Here is a 20,295-nt window from a genome sequence, read left to right on the forward strand (position 1 = left end):
TGTGTATTTTGAGCGCGGCAGTGTGTACCGCCAATGGAATACCGCAGTTGAAAGACCGCCGCGTGGATTCGTGTGTCGTGATAGTGTGGGTGTATTTCTGTTGGCGTGACGGTGGAGGTTTTGTTTTCGCCAGTTTATCACTGACCTTTGGTGTGGCGGACTTGTGTGGGTGTCCGAATTTTGGCGGATTCCGTGCTGTGGGTTATAATGGCTGTGGCGGTTTTCAACGGCCGCGGCGGTGTATTGGCGGTCTTCTGCACGGCGGTATGTGGCTTTTACCGCCAATGTTGTAATGACCGCCATAGTCTCCAGCCCAGCAATTTGACAATGATGCATCGCCGCGGTGCCCATCACTGCCTGGTCTTCGATGCACCCTTGATGCTGTGCATTTCGGAACCAATGCATTGCCTACATCTCTTAGACTGACAGCGATGCATTTCCTTCTGTGCGCCACATACTGAATCCTCAATGTCGATGTTTCTTCCATCCAAGCTACTTTTTCAGCAGGCCCTGCATCGGTCCTGTAACCAGCCTGCACTTTGGATTTACCCTGGTTTAGCATGACCACAAGTAACCTCTAAGCACTATTGATTTTTAAGCACTATTTTTTGGCTTATTCTTAAAAAATTCATAAATTTGCTTCTTCTTGGATTTTTGTTGTTTTGGTCTTGTTTTACTCATAAAAATATAATCTATTTTTTAACCCTATGTGGAGTACTTTTTGGGGTGTTTTCATTGTGTTACTGTGTGTGTGTGTGTGTGTGTGTGTGTGTGTGTGTGTGTCTCACACAAATCCTTTACCGATTGCCTCTTTAGATAGCTCTGACTGCTCTGTGTCAAGATACTAGAGGAGCTATACAGGTTATCTATAAGTGTGTATGCAGCTAACTCCGGTTAGAACAGTGGTTCCTGCTTGTACAAGGAGCATGCTCTGACAACCAGAAACCCCAGTTCTAACACACACCAACATACATAATGTACACAATCTGAGGATGGTGTTTTCCATTTAAGGACCTACATGAGCATGTATTACAATGTCCATTGAAATACATGTGATATTGCGCTGTCTACTTGAAAATAGTTTTTATATTCATAATAAACTACTATAGTTACAGTCAAAATAAGGAGAGCCCAAGAAACCAATCATGTTCAAATTAGAAACTACAGTACAATACAAATTTAAATTAGTACTCCAGCCTGTATTGAATAAATAACCCATGTACAAAGGCTATGGCATTAAGGCGAATGGAAAGAACAGGTTGTAATATTAACACATTGTACTCTATTTATACGATGCTTGTGCATGTGTGATCATGTGAGCCACACGCTGAACATCCCCATGCGTGTAGATACATTGTGGCACACAACCACTTCCAAATATCATTTTTCATCTGAGTAGCCCGTAAAGGTACACTCTTCATACTGCTCACGTTCACGTTCATTAGCTTGTCTCCTGTGTTTCTTTATCCTGCGAAGAGTAACGATTTTTGCAGCTAATAGCTAATTTAATTAAATTCACTCTAATTAAATATGCATTAATTCCGAGGCTTAAACTCCGTCCTCGAAAAAATGCATTGAGTCAGAGTGCCTGTTCATGGGCTACTTGGACACTGCACTCAGTTATGAAAACAGGTCAGGCAAAAGGCAAATTCTGCTGTTTAAATATTTTGTTTGGCTGTTGGAAGTCCAAATTAATACCATATTAACTTATATCAGTTACAAATTACTTATAATGAGAGGAAATCTATACAAATGTGATAATGATATAGTCAAATGCAGTAATTTTTTAAAACTTTACTCCAACTTTTTGTATAATTTTAGAAAATCTACAAATACGTGAAGCATCCATTTCAATCGGCAGGTGGATACAAGGTTAATTTCAATACAAAACATTTGGTGAAAGTATTATTTACTCAGTTTCTGAACTTCGTGTTGACATGCCATAATATCCATGATCAGAAAGTGGCTTCATACTAAATTTTGAAATTGGAATACTTATACCCAATGGCTTTTTGTACCCTAGTGTTTTTAAAAAAAAACAATTAAATCAGTAATATGGCAACGGTTGATGCATCACGTTGCCTCCAGGATACTCTTTTCCTTTCTGTTTACGAAGGCGTGAAGCCAAACAGACCTGTGATTTACAGAGTGAGAAATGGACCAGGGAGGTCACTGATTGAAACGTCAACTCAACATTAATTTGACCTAATTATTTTTTAAATCAGGAGGGAAATTCACACCTTAAACCTATCAATACCTTCTCATCTGCCTATCCCTTCCCACTCCCTATCCCCGCTGACTGAAAGTCTTCTGCTTCAAAGGCTTGCCTTTCACAGCTCCCTTAATTGTGTAATCAAGCAGTAGAACATTTTAATACACAGTGAAAATAATTAAAACTCTATGTCACAACATGATTCTGCTACCCCCTTTAATCACTCCCAGGTCTTCTGCCTTAACTGATTTCCTGTCTCCCCTTCTCCTTTTTTTCTATCTGTGCATGAATGCATTTACATGTCGTGACTAATAAAGGTTAGTTTGAGTGTTTTATCATGCTTTGTTTGGATGGTGGTTTTCCCCCGGATATGTCTCTTAACAAATGTGGGGCGAAACGTTGAATTCCTCATGCATGTGTTTTTTCAGAAGCGATGCTTCAGTGGGTAGGTCTTTCATAGTGCATCTCCTTACAACTGCAGGAAGGGAAAGTGTAATTACAGGGTCGGGATTGGTGCATCTTGAGCCTGTGTTAGCAATACTGTCTTACGTGATGAGCCATACCATGATTATTTATACGTTGCTCAGCAACACTTGTTCCATAAGAGAGTGTGTAGGTCGGTCCTTGCATGGCTTTCTAGTTTGAAATGTAGCCTCACAAGAACACAGAGACGCATCAACATATCTCGTCCAACTACAAGCATGTGGATGAAGTTAAGCATTTAGGAGCATATTTAAGAGCCCCTAGTGCCTTCTTGCGCCCAATTTGCGTATTTGTTTTTTAAGCAAATGGGGCCCAAAGAAGCCACAAATGCAGCGCCATATTTACAAACTGGTGCAATGCATGCATTGCCCCACTTTGTAACCCCGTGCGCCACATTATGCTTGCGCATAATGTATGCAAATGGGGTGTTGGGTGGGGGTGTAAAAATGGCACAATTGAATCTATGAGATTCCTTTGTGCCATTTGTATCAGCATTTAGTAGGTGTTAAACAGAGGCACCCATTGAATACAATGGGCCTCTGGGTGCTTCACAGGATTAGCGTAAAATAGTACAGCGCTAGTCACCCTAACTACCACCGTGGTGCGCCGAATTTTAAATACGGCATTACCATGGTGGTGTTAGGAGGGGCACAAGAAAAGTGGAATTGCACTATGTGCACCGCCTCTTTTCATAAATCTGACCCATAGTTCTGTCAAAGGTCAAACTTGTCCTTGCCTCATAAATTTCTGGCTCACGTTTTACAAACAGATGAAGCAAGTGCACAGCCACTTGACTCTGGCCCTGTTGAGCTACCCAAAGGAAGAAAAATTCAAAGAGCTCATTTGAATTCACGTTAAGTTGAAGTTAGATTTCCAGACTCCATCTACATCAAGGAAAGTGGATTATTTGACCAATATCAACCAGCTTACTGCCTCTACATTCTGCTATTTAAAACATGTTAACAGATTGGTCTGAAATTGAAAATATTGACCTTCCCTTATATTCTGGCAATGAGTCGTAAATTGAAGCATTCAGAGGATGAATTTCCTCTTGTACCTAAAGTTGAGTTGCTTTTGGCAAACATGATACATCGGTCAACAGTAGTGCTTGACAAATCCCCACCTTCCGATCAAGTGGACAAAAATGTGAAAGGCAATATTAAGAGGACATATGTAGCAACAAATGTCAATCTGCAATCTTCAAATAATGCCACATATATTTCTCTATCTTTATTAAAAGACTTTCAGACTTTATTCAATACATTTTAGCAGGGCAACGATGATTTGATTTTATGAGACTCATGTTTGGTAATATATGTTCAGCAGTTTCTGCAGCAGGGGTGGCCACTGCAGCCCAGCATCTTGTATGTCTTTGCACATGGAAGATTGGATAGTTCACATAAAGGACAAGATTGGATAGGTCACATAAAGGACAACTCTCAACCTTCATCAAAAGCTTGATAATTCTGAGCTTCTCAAAAGTAGCCAACAATCAAGAACAATTGAGGGATTTGTGGCTAAACTTGAGGATCTTCCTAAAAATCTACAGAACTTTCACAGATAAACATGTTCCGTGAAACTCCTTTTCCTAGAAATTAGGTAAAACAAGTATGTCTGAATTCAGGGGTAATGATGGACAAGCAAGTAGTCGAGTGGGATACTATTCAATATTGGTCTTGCTTCAGATACCTTCAGGAGACTGGAGGCTGGCTTTACTTCTCCGCTGTTTCAACAAATATCTGCAAACTAACCTACCCAGGGTGTTGACATTACAGTCAGTCATTCCCTTGATGACAGCATTGGCCCTTAAAGGTGCATAAGGCCACATTCTAATACAACCCTCTCACAGACACTTATTGAGGTTCACTATCAGAAACGTCCTTCATCAGTTTTCTGTTCTTTAGTCTGGCATCAGTCCCAAGTCTATTCACAAAGATACCATCTCTATTAGTAGCCTACTTGCATTCCTTATTTCAGTGAGTGGCTCATATCTGCTTCTTCATTTTTTTTAAGGCAGAAAATGACACTAAGTGTGATACTTGATCAGCATTGCATCCTACTGAACCATAAAACAAGCTTTGACTCCACCTCAAGATTTGCAGTTTATTGGGGCCCATTCAATGTCAAGTAACATTCAAAATGGATAGAGCACCTCATCTCCAGTACCTGTTGGGCAGATCATTGAATCAGGTAAGATATCAGTGCATCAGCGTCTTTGTCTACAAGAATATATGGCAGCTACAACAACAGTAGGAACCTAGGCCAGGATACATATTAGATCATTGCTGTATCATTTGATGGTTCCCTGGTCACCAGTGGCTTAGTATTATAAATTTCTTTTTTTTGTTTCAAACAATATCAGAAGGTTTTTGCATTAGTGGATGGAACTGTCCCACCTTCTGAAAGGAGTCGCAGTGTATCTACCATCTTCACTTGTGGTGACATCAGATGACTGTCATGTGGAATCGGGTGCAGTGGCTTTGTGTCAAGCGGTACAGCATAGCCGGTCAAATGATGAGCCATGCCATTCATCCAATTGGAGTGAGTTGGCAGCAATGCAGGTCTTGTTACATTTTGTTCATCTCATTGAGGGGTGCAGGGCATAGATGTGGACAAGCAACCAAGTGGCAAGATCTCATTCAAACAGGGAACCTTTTTCATTAAACATAATTGTTAAGGAGATTTATCTTCGGTCAGATATACACATAGAAGTCTTGTCAGCTGCATACTTTCAGGGAGGAAGAATATGCATCTGGCCTAATTGAGCAGGATGATCTCTTCCTCTTTTCACTTACATCTCTATCCAGGTGCTCTTTTAACAGATTAGGTCGAGGTGGGGTCTGCCAGTTCTGACCCTGTTGTCAGCATTAAGATATTAATCTTTAAACTTTCTAGTTTATGCCCACTGCTAATGTGTAGCGGGGGAATCAATTGTCCAGATACGTCCTTTAAGCTTTTGCCACTTCCCTCTTCTTCTCAAGGTGGTGGCAAAGATCACAGATGAGTAAAGGTCAGTGATTCATGGTGGCAACAGAGATCATGGCTCCTTATTCTAAAACAGTTGGCAGTGGATCAACCATGGATCATTCCTCTTCATCCCGCTCCACTTTGGTTTCCATTTCTGGCAGAAACTGTGATATTCCATCTCTGTATGAGGGTTTGGAGTTTGAACACAAAGATTACCAAAGGAAGGTTTGTTTCTATTAAGTGATGTTGGGAAATCAGAAATCTAGGTTCCCTGCAGCTTTAAAAGTGTATAAAAAGCATTCCAATACTTATTTTCAAATGGTGGAATCTCATAAACTCTAGGCTATATGATGTGATTCTTATAGGAAATTGAATTTCTTAGAGATGGTTTCATAATAAGTCTATCTAACTATCCCCTAAGAGGGCAATAGGCTGCTGTTATATCCTTTATTGTCTTGAACAAAACTTTCCCACTTGAACCATTTGTTGTTATGTTGCTGAAAAGTTTTGAAAACCAAAGTATTCCCATCTATTCCTTCATAGTAAAGGCATATAGCGATGAAACGTTGAAAATAGTAACTTAAATGTTCCTTTCTAACCAAGTATTGGAGAATTGATTGCTCTTTTATCAAGTCCTTCATTTATGAGATTTGTTTCCAGAGAGCTTTGTTTTAAGACCTAATCCTACAAACTCCAAAAGTAATCTCTCATTTTTATTTGGAGCAGGTTATACTTCTTCCTCCATTTTTTCCTGACCCTATCAACACCAGAAAAGATAGATTTATATATGCTAGGCCACCATAGAGCATTATACATCTATTTCAAATGAATGGCTGGATTTATAACATTAAGGGCCAGATATAGGTAGGTTCCTTTTGCGAGGTGCAAATTGCGAGTCCCAGCGACTCGCAATTTGCACCTCGCAAAAGGAAATGCAGAAAGGTGTCTCAGACACCTGCGACTCGCTATGGGGTCGCAAAGACCCACCTCATAAATATTTATGAGGTGGGTCGCAGTTTGCGACCCCATAGCGAGTCTGGGCACTCACGGGGATGGTGGCCTGCTGGAGACAGCAGACCACCATGTCCGTGACTGCTTTTCAATAAAAATAAAAAAAATTCTCTTTGAGCCTGTTTTCCTTAAAGGAAAACGAGCTGCAAATAGAAAAAATACCGAAACCTTTTAGTTTCGTTTTTTTTCAGAGTAGGCAGTGGTCCATAGGACCACTGCCTGCTCTGAAAAAAATTATTGTGAGCATTCACAAAGGGGAAGGGGTCCCATGGGGACCCCTTCCCGTTTGCGAATGAGTTTCCATCCACTTCAAGTGGATGGTAACTGCGAGTTGATTTGCGACCGTATTCGCGGTCACAAATCAACTCTACATCGCGGTGCGACTCGCAAATAGGAAGGGAACACCCCTTCCTATTTGCGAGTCTGAAACGCATTTTGCGAGTCGGTACCGACTCGCAATATGTGTTTCTGCATCGCGTGAGGGCGTTTTTTACGTTTGCGAGGCGCTAATGCCTTGCTACATCTGGCCCTTAATGTGCTTTTTCACCTGTGGCACTTCGTATAAAAGTAAAACTGGTAGATGGTACTTTGAGTAGATTGGTGACAAACGATATCTCAGAGGCATTTCTAGCTTCTAATAAACCTTTACCAGAACATATTCTGGCAAGATTAATCTGTGATGTGACAACCTCATGGGTGGAAGCTAAAAGAGGTTTTAGGAAGGAAGTGTGCATGGAAGAAATCTGGCCTACACTCTCACTTTCGTAGAACATTATAGATTGGAAATCAGTCTTCGATATCGCTTAGGGACACAGTTTTATCTTCAGTACTGTAAGTACTTTTGTTTTTGTGGTATTCAGCAAGAAAAAAGATAAGTGAAAAATAAATACCAAGAAAGCTTGAAGATTGAAATGTACTTATTGAATGTAATACTACTTGTCATTCCTCAATCGGTAAGCAATGGGATGAGGAAGGCAGGCAAATAGGAAATGACTAGTTACTTACCAGTAATGTGCATCACTATGAGTCTTGGCCATCCTTGTTGCAGTCCTATATTGCCCCATTTTTCTCAATTGTGCTAATATTGGTTGTTATATAAGGTGGGGAAGAGGTAATAGACCATTTAAAGCAGAAGGTGGTTCAATTGGTTAAAGGAAGTAGTGGATGCATGATGCATCGTAGAGCTAAAATTATAGTTATTGTATATTTAACATGTACCATTTTTACACAATCAAGCTGTCAGTAAAAGGCTGCTACGGAGTGGGAAATGCTCAACCAATAAGGGCTGTGAAGATGAAGACCTAGACTCGGGATATTGATGATTACAAGTAAATAAATGGGGAACAACTTCATTCTGTCTCATTCCAGCAGGCAATAAGCCGACCAGAACGACCAGTCATAGGACACACTGTGATTTCAATGAAAGCCCAGACCATAGCAGAAAGTTACCCACAAACGTTAGCACCCTATTAACCTTTTCGTCCATTAAGCCAACTTATGGCACACATCAATACAAAGCTGAAGAAAGGGTTTGGTCAGTTTACATCAGAACAAGATAGAGCTGCCAGGTTTAGGCTGGAATTTATTGATCACTGAAAAACCACAAACAGGTAACAATGATCATTTCTGTGTAAATCAACTGCCGTGTTTCTCCTATAGATTTGCAAGTTATAGACCACCACTCTATCATTATAAGACCATGCAACATAAACAGTCCCTTAATTTTGATTACGAGTCTGTACATGTGCATCCGAAATTCCATTCAACACGAATAGTATGTGTTCAGTCATTCTTGGATTACGTTTTGTTTTTAATTAATTACCTTAGTAATGTGATGTAACCTCACTTGACTTTAAAAACAAGTAGAACCTTATACACAGGGGTAAACTGTATATCTATTCCCCCATTATTCCTAAATTCTATATGGCGAAAACCGACACCAGACTTTTTATAGTGACATGAGAAAGAGAAGACTTTCAGCACCCAGAGTTATATGGGAGAGCTTAACAGAGCAACACGTTTTGATCTGACCCCACCTATATTTTTATTGCTGGGCAAGGAGGCCTCCGAATTTTGTCAATAGCAATCAGTTATTTAACTAAATAGAGTCTTCAGCCCCGTCTGGTCCACGATTGGCTGCAACAGCACGCAATCACTCCTGAAGGAGCTAAAGATATCAAGCAGAAGGATCGAATGGCCTTTATTTCATACTGATCTCCAATTCGAAAACATATTAAACCTGCGTATGACAAAACGTGCAAGTGTCTTATTTCAATTCACCACAAGAGTAAAGCACCAGGAACAACTTCTCCCCAAACATTCTAATGCAGAATGTTTGCCCAGTGAAAGCAAATTCCTAACTACTTATCAGTGGGAATAAAGCATTGTACAGTGTGGATTTTCAAATGGAATAAAACAAAATTTCAAAAATAAGGTTACTTGTTCTATAGAGGACAGCTTCTCGTTAAATTGTTATATTGGGAGTAAAGCATTTACCATTTACATCGTAATTTATGTTTCGGAAACTGGAGTTCGAGAAAATGTGATCCATTCAATGTTATCGTTATACAAGGGGTGAACCATGCGAGTGCCAGTAAGCAGCGAACTATGTAGCATATTGGCGAAGGTTTGTGAGGGACATTGCGACTTACTTGAGGGCCTGCCTCTTATTCTTATAAACAAATCCTTATCGCTCCCATAAAAGTGACAAAAAGTCATATGGCAGACACCTTGATGTACTTAAGGTATAGGTAAATCTGTGTGTTTATATTTACATATATTTATATGAAATTTATATTTACATGTTCACGAGAATGCGCGTACTACACAGCAACACAGATAAACAACATGACTCAATCAGTGTATATGTATAGATTTCTCTTTGTTGTTCTCCTCAGTTTCGAGGGACAGTGGAATAAAGTATTGTTAACAGTAAAAACAAAAATGAAAGTTACATTGACGCTGTAAACGTCTCTCCAGTTACAGAGGGTTCCAAATTATATTCAAGCGAGGAAGGGGCTGTGTTAAAATGTTACAGTCCTTATCAGCTGTTAACAGTTAGATGTGTGTGAGAAAACTAAACCTGCATTGCAAACAAGAATCGGAAATGAACAACCCGATCTCTAACCCCAAAACTAGTTTGGCAAACATTGTGCCTGCTATCAAGGCAAATAGTGCAAGTACAAAACATGTTTTCTGTATGTTTCAGAAAAGAAAAAAAGACCGTATTAAGTACTCTCAGTTTTACGTTCTATTTAGAGGCATATTTATCTCTTTTCAGTTGAGTTATCTCTAAACTAAGTACCTTCTATGCTATCATATTATTCATTAATGGAGTACTTCCATTAACTGAAGTAGCAGTACTTTTGTAAAGATATTTTGGCTTTACCATAGCACACTGAAAATTGAAAACTAGTTGTTAGATGTCTGCTGTTTATTGATAGGTGAACCCTGACTTTCCTTTCAAAATTTGGCATAATACAGGTGTAAGCAAGTAATTCCAAAGCTTAATACTCTATCATTTATATAACTGTGAGTGATATTTTATCATTCTAGAAACCTGCAGCAAATCAGGCTAAAACAACAAACTTGTTCTAGAGGAAGGGAATATGTCTAGCAATGTCGTAGGATAACCACATCCTACAGACACTAAGATTGTAAAGGCACCGTATGACATCAATTCTACAGCTATACATGTAACAATGGAATCTGCCACACCATCACAGAAGAGACCTGCTCCTCTTGTCGTTGGGGCTTTAACTTTTTGTTTACTTTTCTGTGTCCTTGACCTCCAGAGATTACTATGACAGAACCTCCACTCATTTTCTTGGACCGATGTTGTTTACTTTTTTGAACAGATATACTTGGATCATTCAAAAGTTCATAAACGGTTCCATCCTCAGGGCCAATTTCCAGTGGGTTTGACACGTGAGATGATGTCAAAGAGCTACTCGATGAAGACAAGTCACTTTTTTGTATTGAACATACAGAGCCACTGAGCCAAACTGCACTATCATCCTTGCCTGTGGACACAGACAGTGGTCTTTCATTCTGCTGGACATACGAATCCTTTTGTTCTTCATCTTTCGACACTGAGTTTTCCATCATATTGTTGCTGGATTTCCGTCTTGTTTTCTTGCCTACGGGTGTTGCCATGGCAAGGAACTTTACAGGACCATTGTGAGCATGATAAGATACCATCCCTCTTCCTGTCAGAAAAAAAACATACAAATATATAAATGATGATGGAAAGCATGCTTGTATACGTTACCAACAAAAATAAGGTATTTCTCCAGCACATTGTGCTGCCAACTCCTCCCATGCTAATGGCAGCACATAGGAGCACAGATAATGAATATTCACCCTAGAAATCAAGGTCTATCAAAGACTGTATAGTGCAGTGGCACCCCACAATATTTCCATCATATATTAAATTGTTTAATCTGGTGAATCTTATTTACAGTTTTGTCCTCCAATTTTACTAAGTATTTCTTCACCTTTGGTGTAACTCTCATTAGAATTCCACTTAGACAAGAAGGTAGTAAACTACATTCAATCTTAATTTTTTTTCTAGATCACCTTGACATTTATCAATTAATGGACAGTCATAGGGGGTTATTACAACTTTGGAGGAGGTGTTAATCCGTCCCAAAAGTGACGGTAAAGTGACGGATATACCACCAGCCGTATTACGAGTTCCATAGGATATAATGGACTTGTAATACGGCTGGTGGTATATCCGTCACTTTACCGTCACTTTTTGGATGGATTAACACCTCCTCCAAAGTTGTAATAACCCCCACAGTCCCTCCCATAGTCTGAATGAACAAATATTGTCAAACTAAAATGAGTCTTTCCTCGTGGACTGCACCATAGCCAAAAACAAAAACAATAGCTAATCATAATAAAATGTCCCTTCTTACACCACTGCTTCCCTACAAATAGAGAAGGTTAAATGTCTAAGGTCTTTTAAGTCAATGGTCTCACTGAAATTACTTAAACCAGATTCTTGAAGTGCCTGATTTTATGGGACATCCTTTGGAATTATATGAAGTATCATTTAATTGGAGGTCTTTTCTCCTTATTACACATAAACTATGGTGTGGTCTTGGCGTATTCTACTAACACTCTATTCTCCTTCCCAAACCCTCCTTCTCCTCATGCTTTTCCCCTGCATTTCCTCTTTTTGGGGGGAATACGAGGTTTCTCTAAGCCAAATGACACCACAAACTGGCAATCTAGAGCTGCATATTGACATTCTGTGTGTCCTAAGAGAGGAACAACTCTAGAATAGTGTCGCCTCTCTGTAGTCTCAAGTGGGGATGCAGCCTGGGTCCCTCAAACTAGGCCTTCGCTGGAGGCAGAGTTTGTTTCTTTTTATGAGGGGGGTGCAGTAGATTACTACTCTGCCTGTGTAAATTTAGTCAATTGCACTGTAATATAGAGGGCCCTGTTTGTGTTTTAATGATTCTGAAAATAATCTATAAAATATTTGCAAAACTGAATGCAAACATCGGAAGAACAGTGGATGAACAGACATTTATTGTAGGAAATTGGGTTATGAGTTGTGTGGCCTGCACAAGTAGAAGGTCTTCAATTTCCCCTTACTGGCAACCAAGCACCCTATTGTAACACTAGACTCTCTCAGTGTAGCAAAGCACACCAGTCCAATTCCTACTCAAGGGAGATGATGTGGGCTAGTAATCACTGTACTGTTCTCAGGCATGCAATAATTGTACTCAGTAACTGATTGATCAGACAGTGATGCTTCTTTTTTCTTTAGAAAAAGGAAAAGTACATTTATTACATACAAACTAATAGATATTACACAGTAACTTACAAATATATATATATATATATATATATATATATATATATATATATATATATATATATATACTTTCCATCTGTGTATATATACATATACACAGATGGAAAGTACCAGGAATCATATAAAAATATGAAGTAAATCTACTGGCTTGGTCAAAGGTTCATGATGAACAATCCACACGCTAAATACATTATTGTGTATGTAATTGTCATCATTAATAATAGTAATCAGGTAGAAATGCACGTATTTCTGTTAATAAAGCATATTCACTGTGATCCATAATCATTTTAAAATGAACAAAACATGTCTGTGTGCTTTTTGTAAACTTTTCACCATGAAAATACAATTATAAAAACCACCCTTAAAAGGCATCACATTTTGATCACATAACATGCAACCACAGACTTGGAGGATGTGGTACAACATTGTATCCCTTGTCAACAACTTTAGGTCACAAAAATGCAACCATAGAATAAGACCCTAAAGGGCACCGTTCTCCCAGCTGTAGAGCGGATACTCGAATCTTTAAAACACGAGAGAATATCTTAGAGGGGTACTGGATTATATTACCATGCAGACATAAGGTTAGTCCCTTATAAAAAACATTTGAAAAAAACTTCCTGGGTGGTGCTGCGAGACTCTGTTGTGTACAGTAAAGGGTTTGGAGCCCACCTGTCGTTCACCATTTGTGTGCTTGTGAGACATTCTTCTTTACAGCCTCGTAATTCGTCACTGCAGGCCTGGCATAATTTCCGGTCCTCTCTGTGGAGCAGGGACCAAGCACTGATTGATTCAACTTAATTGGTGCCTGTCTGCTACTCCAGATGTGATTGAGATACTATTTGTTCTTTTTAAATTCTACCACCCTCCAAACAGAAGGATTTTGACTGGCAAAACATGCCCAGCAACACAAACAAAATTGCAAAGTTTTATTTTTTATAGCTAACTTTTTTTTATTTTGCCAAGTCATCTTTTCTCAGTTCTCACTCATGGTTTATTTTGTTTTTGTTCATGTGCGCTCTTCTCAAAAGATGATGATTATCTTGTACAAAATAATGCCAAGCAACATTGTTTCTTTATTATGTGTAATTTCGGAAACTACAGTATACTTTAACACATAATCGTGCAGTACACACTAATTCACCTGAGTGCAATCCTCCCCACTACAATCCACCGCAATCCACCACACCTTGCCCCACATCCATGCACCCCACTACAATTTTCAATTCAAGCCACACACCCCAATCCAATGCACTTGACTCCAACCCACCCACTCCAATCCTCCCAGCCCATTCCATTCTAATCTGCCCTACCACAATTCACCCCACTCTGATCCATAACAATCTGCCCCACTCAATCCAAAACAATCTGCCTCACTCCAATCCACCCCAATCCAGTCCAAAACAATCTGCCTTACTTCAATCTGAAAAAATCCACCCCACTCCATCCCAATTTAACCCACTCCAAGCCACTCTACTCCCATCCCCTCGACCCCACTCCTATCAAATCTACCCCAACCCAACCCAATCCACACCTCTCCAATCCAATCCACCCTACTCCAATCCACCCCACTCCAATACAATCTGCCTCACTCCAAATCCAAAATAATCTGCTCCACTCTGCCCCATTCCAATCCGAAACCCTCAGCCCCACTGCAATCTTCCCCATTCCAATTCAAAACAATCTGCCACACTCCTATCCCAAACAATCTGCCCTACTCCAATCTGCCCACTTCAATCCAAAACAACAGACCCCACTACAATCCATTTCAATCTGCCCCACTCCAGTCTGTCCCACTTTAATCCAAAAACAACCTGCTCCACTCCAACCCCAAACAACCTACTCCAATGGAAAACAATTTGTCCCACTGCAATCCACGTCACCTCACCTCACTCCAATCCAACCCACCCCACTCCATCCCAACTCATCCTACTTAAATCCACCACAATCCACCCCACAACAATCCAGTCCACCCCACAACAATCCACCTCAATTCACTCTAGTTGAATCCACCCCACAACAATCCAGTCCACCCCACAACAATCCACCACAATCCACTACAGTTCAATCTACTCCTGTCCACCCCACTCTTATTCAACCCACCCACTCCTATCTAAAACCACATCACACTCCACTCCAACCCACCCTACCTCAATCCAACCCACCCCACTCTATTCAATCCACCCCACTTCACTGAAGTTAACTGCTACCCAATCCACCTCACTCCAATCCACCCACACCACCCCAATCCATCCTACTACAATATAATCCACTTTAATTCACCCCACTCCTGTCTAATCAAGTTCACATTAATCCACCCTACTCAAGTCCAATCCACCCCACTCCGAAACACCTTAATCAACCTCACTTCAATCCATTATACTCCTCTACAATCAATCCATCCCACACCAATCTAACCCACTTCATACCAATTCAATTAATCCTACTTAAATCCTATCAAACCCACTCCAATCCAATCTACCCCACACCAGTCCAATCCACCACAATCCACTCCACTTCAATTCACCCACCCCACCCCAATCCACCTCAACCCAATCTAATCCACCCTAACCCAAACCACTCCACCCCAATCTCCCCACACCTATCCAATCCAATTCACTACGCTCAATCCAACCAACCCACCCCACCCTAACCCAATCCAATTTACTCCAATCCACTCCACGCCAATCAATCAATCAATCAATGATTCTTGTAGAGTGTGGCAAATCACTCGTTAGAGTCTCAAGGCACTGGGGAAGAGGAGAGTGAAAGGGATGAGTTGTGCAGTTCAGTCAAAGAGCCAGGTCTTGCAGTCCTTCCTGAATTGAGATGGTGAGGGTGATTGCCTGAGATGTAGCAGTGAGGCAGGAGAAGAATCTTCCTCTCGCTGAGGTCTTGTGGATTCTTGGGATAGTGGCCAGGGCCAGCTGAGCGGAGCGGAGATGTCTGGTGGGAGTGTAGAAGGAGAGGCGGTGGTTGAGGTATGCAGGTCTGATGTTGTAGAGGGCCTTATATGCATGCATGAGGAGCCTGAAGGTGATTCTTTTGTTGATTGTGAGCCAGTGCAGGTCTCTCAGGTCACTGGAGATGTGGCTGGTTGGGGATATTCAGCATACGCTTGGTTGAGGTGTTCTGGATTCTCTACAATTCTTTTTGAAGTTTTTAGGTGGTGCCGACGTAGAGTGCATTGCCGTAGTAGAGCTTGCTGCTGATGAACACCTGGGTGACTGTCGGTGGGGATCCACTTGAAATTCTTCCAAAGCAGGCAGAGTGTGTGGAAGGAGGAGGATGGGACAGCATTGGTTTGGCTGTTCACTGAGAGCGAGGAGTCGAGGATGATGCTGAGTTTACATGCGTGGTCGGTGGGTGTGGTGGGGTTCTGAGTGCTGTGGGCAACCAGGGTTTGTTCCAGGTGGAGGGGGCCCACCCCAATCCGATACACCCCAATCCGATACACCCCAATCCAATCCACTTCACTCCAGTCCACCCCACTCCAATCCACCCCACCTCATTTTAATCCACTCCTCCCCACTCCAATACACCCCACTCCACTCAATCCAATCCACTCCACTCTACCCTAATCCACCATACCCTATACCAGTTCAGTCCAACGCACTCCAATCCAATCAATCCAGCCTACTCGACTTCAATCCACCCCACCCCACTCCAATCCACCCCACTCCCATTCCAATCCACCCCACTCTACTACTTTTAGCCATGCTAAACATGAACCATACTAGTGTACAACATGACAAAACATGTTGCCAAAGCCTATAGCTCTAGTAAAGGCAAGACCTATTGGTTTTGTCAATGCTTGTTCATGTTGATGGTGCCCCTGTCCATTGAGGGGCCACCACAAGCAGTATAATATGTCAAAGGAAAATGTTCTGCATTGTTCGCCATCCAGGCAACACAAAGGCCTGGGTGCAAAAAGAATGACCGCAGGGGTGCATGGGTGACTCCTGAGTCTGGCTTGCTAAGCAGAGATATCTAACTCCTTACTGGCTTGTGTTGTAGCTGATTCCAGAAGATCAGGTCTTGTGTGTTTCTTATGTGTGGCTCGTCTGCCAGTGGCTCATGCCCTAATTTACCTTGACGGTCAGAACTCTGTCTGCCCCACATCAGCGTCACGATATGTCAACCATGGACATTAAGCCCTTGACCAGGTGTTGCTAGATCCTTTGGGCTGTGGGATTTCCTGTAATCTAACTCCAAGTAAAGCTACATTTCCTGGTTGATTAACCTTTAATAGTACATTTTTCTAAACAACTTTAGCAAATTTTCAACAAAGGATGAGAGAAAGAAAATTATTACGGAATTATAAACAATATGTGCTCTCACCAAGAGCGGCCAGTACAAGCATAAAAAGAAAAGACTGTAAAAACAGTTGCACAACAATGGGTATGTGAGACGATGTGCGGGCAAGTCACTTCCCAACTGAGAGGGGACAGGGTACCCAGACAAATACTTTCTTCACAGCTGACCATGTGCACCCCACACAATCACATCTCCCCCATCTCCCTCCAAGCTCAATCCAGTTCCACCCCATCTTGGCCTACCAGATCCTCAATAGCTACCAAATACTGGGAACAAGCATGCACATGACCTGCAGAACTATCCTGCACAAAGCTCAGAAAGGGGGTCCATTTTTTGTCAAAGTTCAATCTAGTATCCCCCATGGTTGCCATCAGGCTCTCCTTAGTGTAGATCTTTGCTCACCATAGTTGCTTAGTAGGGACCTCCGGGCCCTTTAAACAAAAGGCAATCACCAGGCATGCCATTACCAAACAATGACTATTCAAATTACCGGAAGGAGGGGTTGGGTGGGTAAAGACCCTCTTCGACAGGGGCTCCTAAGAGTGTCTGAAGAGGGTGGGGTGAGCGTGATCTGCAGAATATTGGAAATTTGGTGGAATACAAACTTCCAAAAGCCAGCAACTACTGGACACTCCCATCATATGTGAAAATGTGTGCCTCAAGCCTCACAACCAGGCCTACAGCTATCGCTTGTTTCCATAATGTGGGACTAGTGGGCTGGGGTGAGATACTAACTCAGGAGCAATTTGTAAGCCCTCTTCCTGTATTGAATATGCATGGAGGACTTAGCTGCCCCCAGACAAATTGTGCTTCAGTTCCCCTCATAAATCTCAATATTCCAAACAATCACCCATGGTACAATATAGCCTGTCTTATTCACATCTAAAGGGCATTCTGGAGCTCTGAAATCGATTTAATTTTGTAACTGCCACTCAGAATATCTTTCAAAAAGTGTGTCCCCATGTACCTCCCTGGACAGTGACAGTCTGGAGAGGTCAATGGAGTAACTGTGTAACTCTATATAAGTCAGAATGGTGTAGGGAAATGTTAGTCACACACTGATCACTAGTCTTAGTCTTAGGTAGTCCATCAATATATAAATCCTGAAGAGTAAAGTCAATCCCTCTATCCCAATTAGGAAACCTCCTTGTTTTACTGTGCTAGAACCCTACTCTTGTTTTTTATACCCACATTTTGCAACATTTAATCTGTAGTTTGTTGAGTTTTCCTAGTGCACACAACGAGACACTGTCTAGGCAGAAGGACTGCATTACGTCATCTTAGTCAGTTTCAATAGCACAGCCTTGGCAATCAGTTAGTGATCATGAACAGTAATATTGTTTCTAACCTGATTCCCCACTATAGCAACACTATTGGTGCATTATACGCTGTTGCTTTTATCTTTTATGTAATTTACATGGATTTATGGCTATTTATATTACACATACATTTCTAAATCTAGGGTTAGATGTACTTAGAAATTAGACAATACAGCACTGGGATCAAAGCTGCTGAGGTACACTGCACTTCATTTAAAGGAAGGAAGCAGGACAGCACCATACCTAGAAAGATATGGTATTGCTGCTGTTATCCACTGCGCTGGTGTACTTTATTCTGCCTGTGCATGCACACACACTTGCACTATTTAGCAAGGGTGTTTGTGTGACGTTTAGCATAAGTTTTGTAATGGATGTGTTCCCTTTCTCTACAAATAGTGTGCTTGCACATAGTTTAAAGCTTTTCTAATTTATATGTGTACAGGACAGTACAGAAAATGTTTCTCAAATGTTATGCCTGCCTCGAGGAAGTGTACATTTTTGAAGTAAGGTCCTGTCTACAAATGTTAGTAGATAGGGTTTTGCATCAAAAGCAATGGGTGGTTGCATGGTGTGCCCATGTTCCACACATAAAAGGCTCCTTGAAGTAAAGTAGTTCAAAGTGCTTCTCTGCATTATAGCAGGGCTACTTTCTTGAGCAAATCAAGAATTACCCTGGAAGGTGAATACCAATTTATAACGATGTGCCAGTTGTCACCACTTTTGATGACACTGCGCAGGCACAAAGCCTTGATAAATCCGCCCCTTAGAGTCTTATTAAAGTGTTGTTTTTACTCAATACACTAACAACTCTGACATCGCATTCTATCATTATTGCAACTTTGATAATTGTATCATACTAAACTCATTCTCATACGTCATACCACCTCGTTAGATAGGTCTTACTGCTCGACCATGCTACACCAGAGAGTCAAAGGGGACCGGGAGGCTAACCTTTCATTGCTGAATGCATACTTCATAACCTTTTTGGTAGGGATACACTGCACTCTCAGCTTTCACATTGTGAGGTTGTCCCTCTGACTCTAAAGATGAGGGAAAAAGCCAGAAAAGGCATAAACGCAGCAAAGTGCAAGAATACACTTATTTGAGATGCCCATGCTCAGGTAAGCTGTACCTATTTGGAAGTTTACCTTCGTTTTCAATTGAGCAGGAATAATCCATTTGACCGCCCGCTCTATTTTCTACTATATCTTAGTGAACCAAGTGTTGCATTATTAATTGTCTTACTAAAACACTGATACGATGAGAAGGTGTCAGAGGCGAGTCTTGAACATTTTTGAAAATTATTTAGATATTCAGGGTGCTTGCCAGTACTCCTGACTGTTTTTCATGTAGGGTCGAAATACTTGGCTAAAGGCTTCCAATAAAGGCTTTCTTCTTTCTGAAAGCATTACCATTTTTACCAGTGCACTTGCTTTGCTCTCCTTTTCAGTCATCTGATAACGCAAGTCAGCATTTAAGGTTGATACACTGTGAGACTCACCATTACAGTGTGAAGCTCTTAAATCAACTTCTTTCTCTTTTTTCAGCCCTTGGATAAGGTCATAATCTTCTTCGTTAATTTTCCTGATAGGATACCTGTTGTGGCTTATACTTACATCAACTCAAGAACCATTTCCTTAATTTACCATCAAGATCCTCAATTTTCCTTTCCTTTGGAACTCTGTTTTTATGGTCTCCTCCATAATGACATCAGGAGCAATATTAGGGGTTTTAACAAAGGGCTTTACAGAGGTAGTCAATGACAGGTCAATAGTAAAACCAATAATTATGTAATTCAACCTACAATCCTCTGAAAAACGCCAAAGGATATTTCCACCAGGCAAGTCTCAATTGCCATCAAGCTTGCTTCATTTTAGGAGCAGCATTGTTCCTACATATTGAACTTCCAACCATTGCTTAATTTGTACAATTATAAGAGCCAGGACCTAGGAATTGTGCATGACACCACCATGGTGTAAAGTGTGTTGTTTTGGATTATTCAAAGTCACCTCAACATATCCATAATGGTCAACGGTCACACCCATGTTTCCTACTTTTCTCCAGACTCTCTGGAAACTCAACCCCAACTTTACAGCCTTCTGTGAGTTAGGTCCCATGGTCTGATGAAAGGTCTGTATCCTGAATAATTTGTGGTG

At 41.0% G+C, this 20,295-nt stretch overlaps 1 protein-coding gene across 3 annotated transcripts in view; it reads right to left on the bottom strand.

Moving 5' to 3' along the window:
* Positions 1-8,238: 8,238 nt before the first annotated feature.
* Positions 8,239-20,295, bottom strand: part of ARHGEF10 (Rho guanine nucleotide exchange factor 10) — a 949,815-nt gene continuing 937,758 nt past the window's right edge. For all 3 annotated transcript variants that reach the window (XM_069235817.1, XM_069235818.1, XM_069235819.1), the window contains one exon: positions 8,239-10,881. In XM_069235817.1, the coding sequence (XP_069091918.1) occupies positions 10,361-10,881 (521 nt within the window). In that variant the 3' untranslated portion in view covers positions 8,239-10,360. The remainder of the gene's footprint in view (positions 10,882-20,295) is intronic.

The sequence above is a fragment of the Pleurodeles waltl genome, chromosome 5, assembly GCF_031143425.1.
Source record: "Pleurodeles waltl isolate 20211129_DDA chromosome 5, aPleWal1.hap1.20221129, whole genome shotgun sequence".
In the NCBI taxonomy this organism is placed as follows: Eukaryota; Metazoa; Chordata; class Amphibia; order Caudata; family Salamandridae; genus Pleurodeles; species Pleurodeles waltl.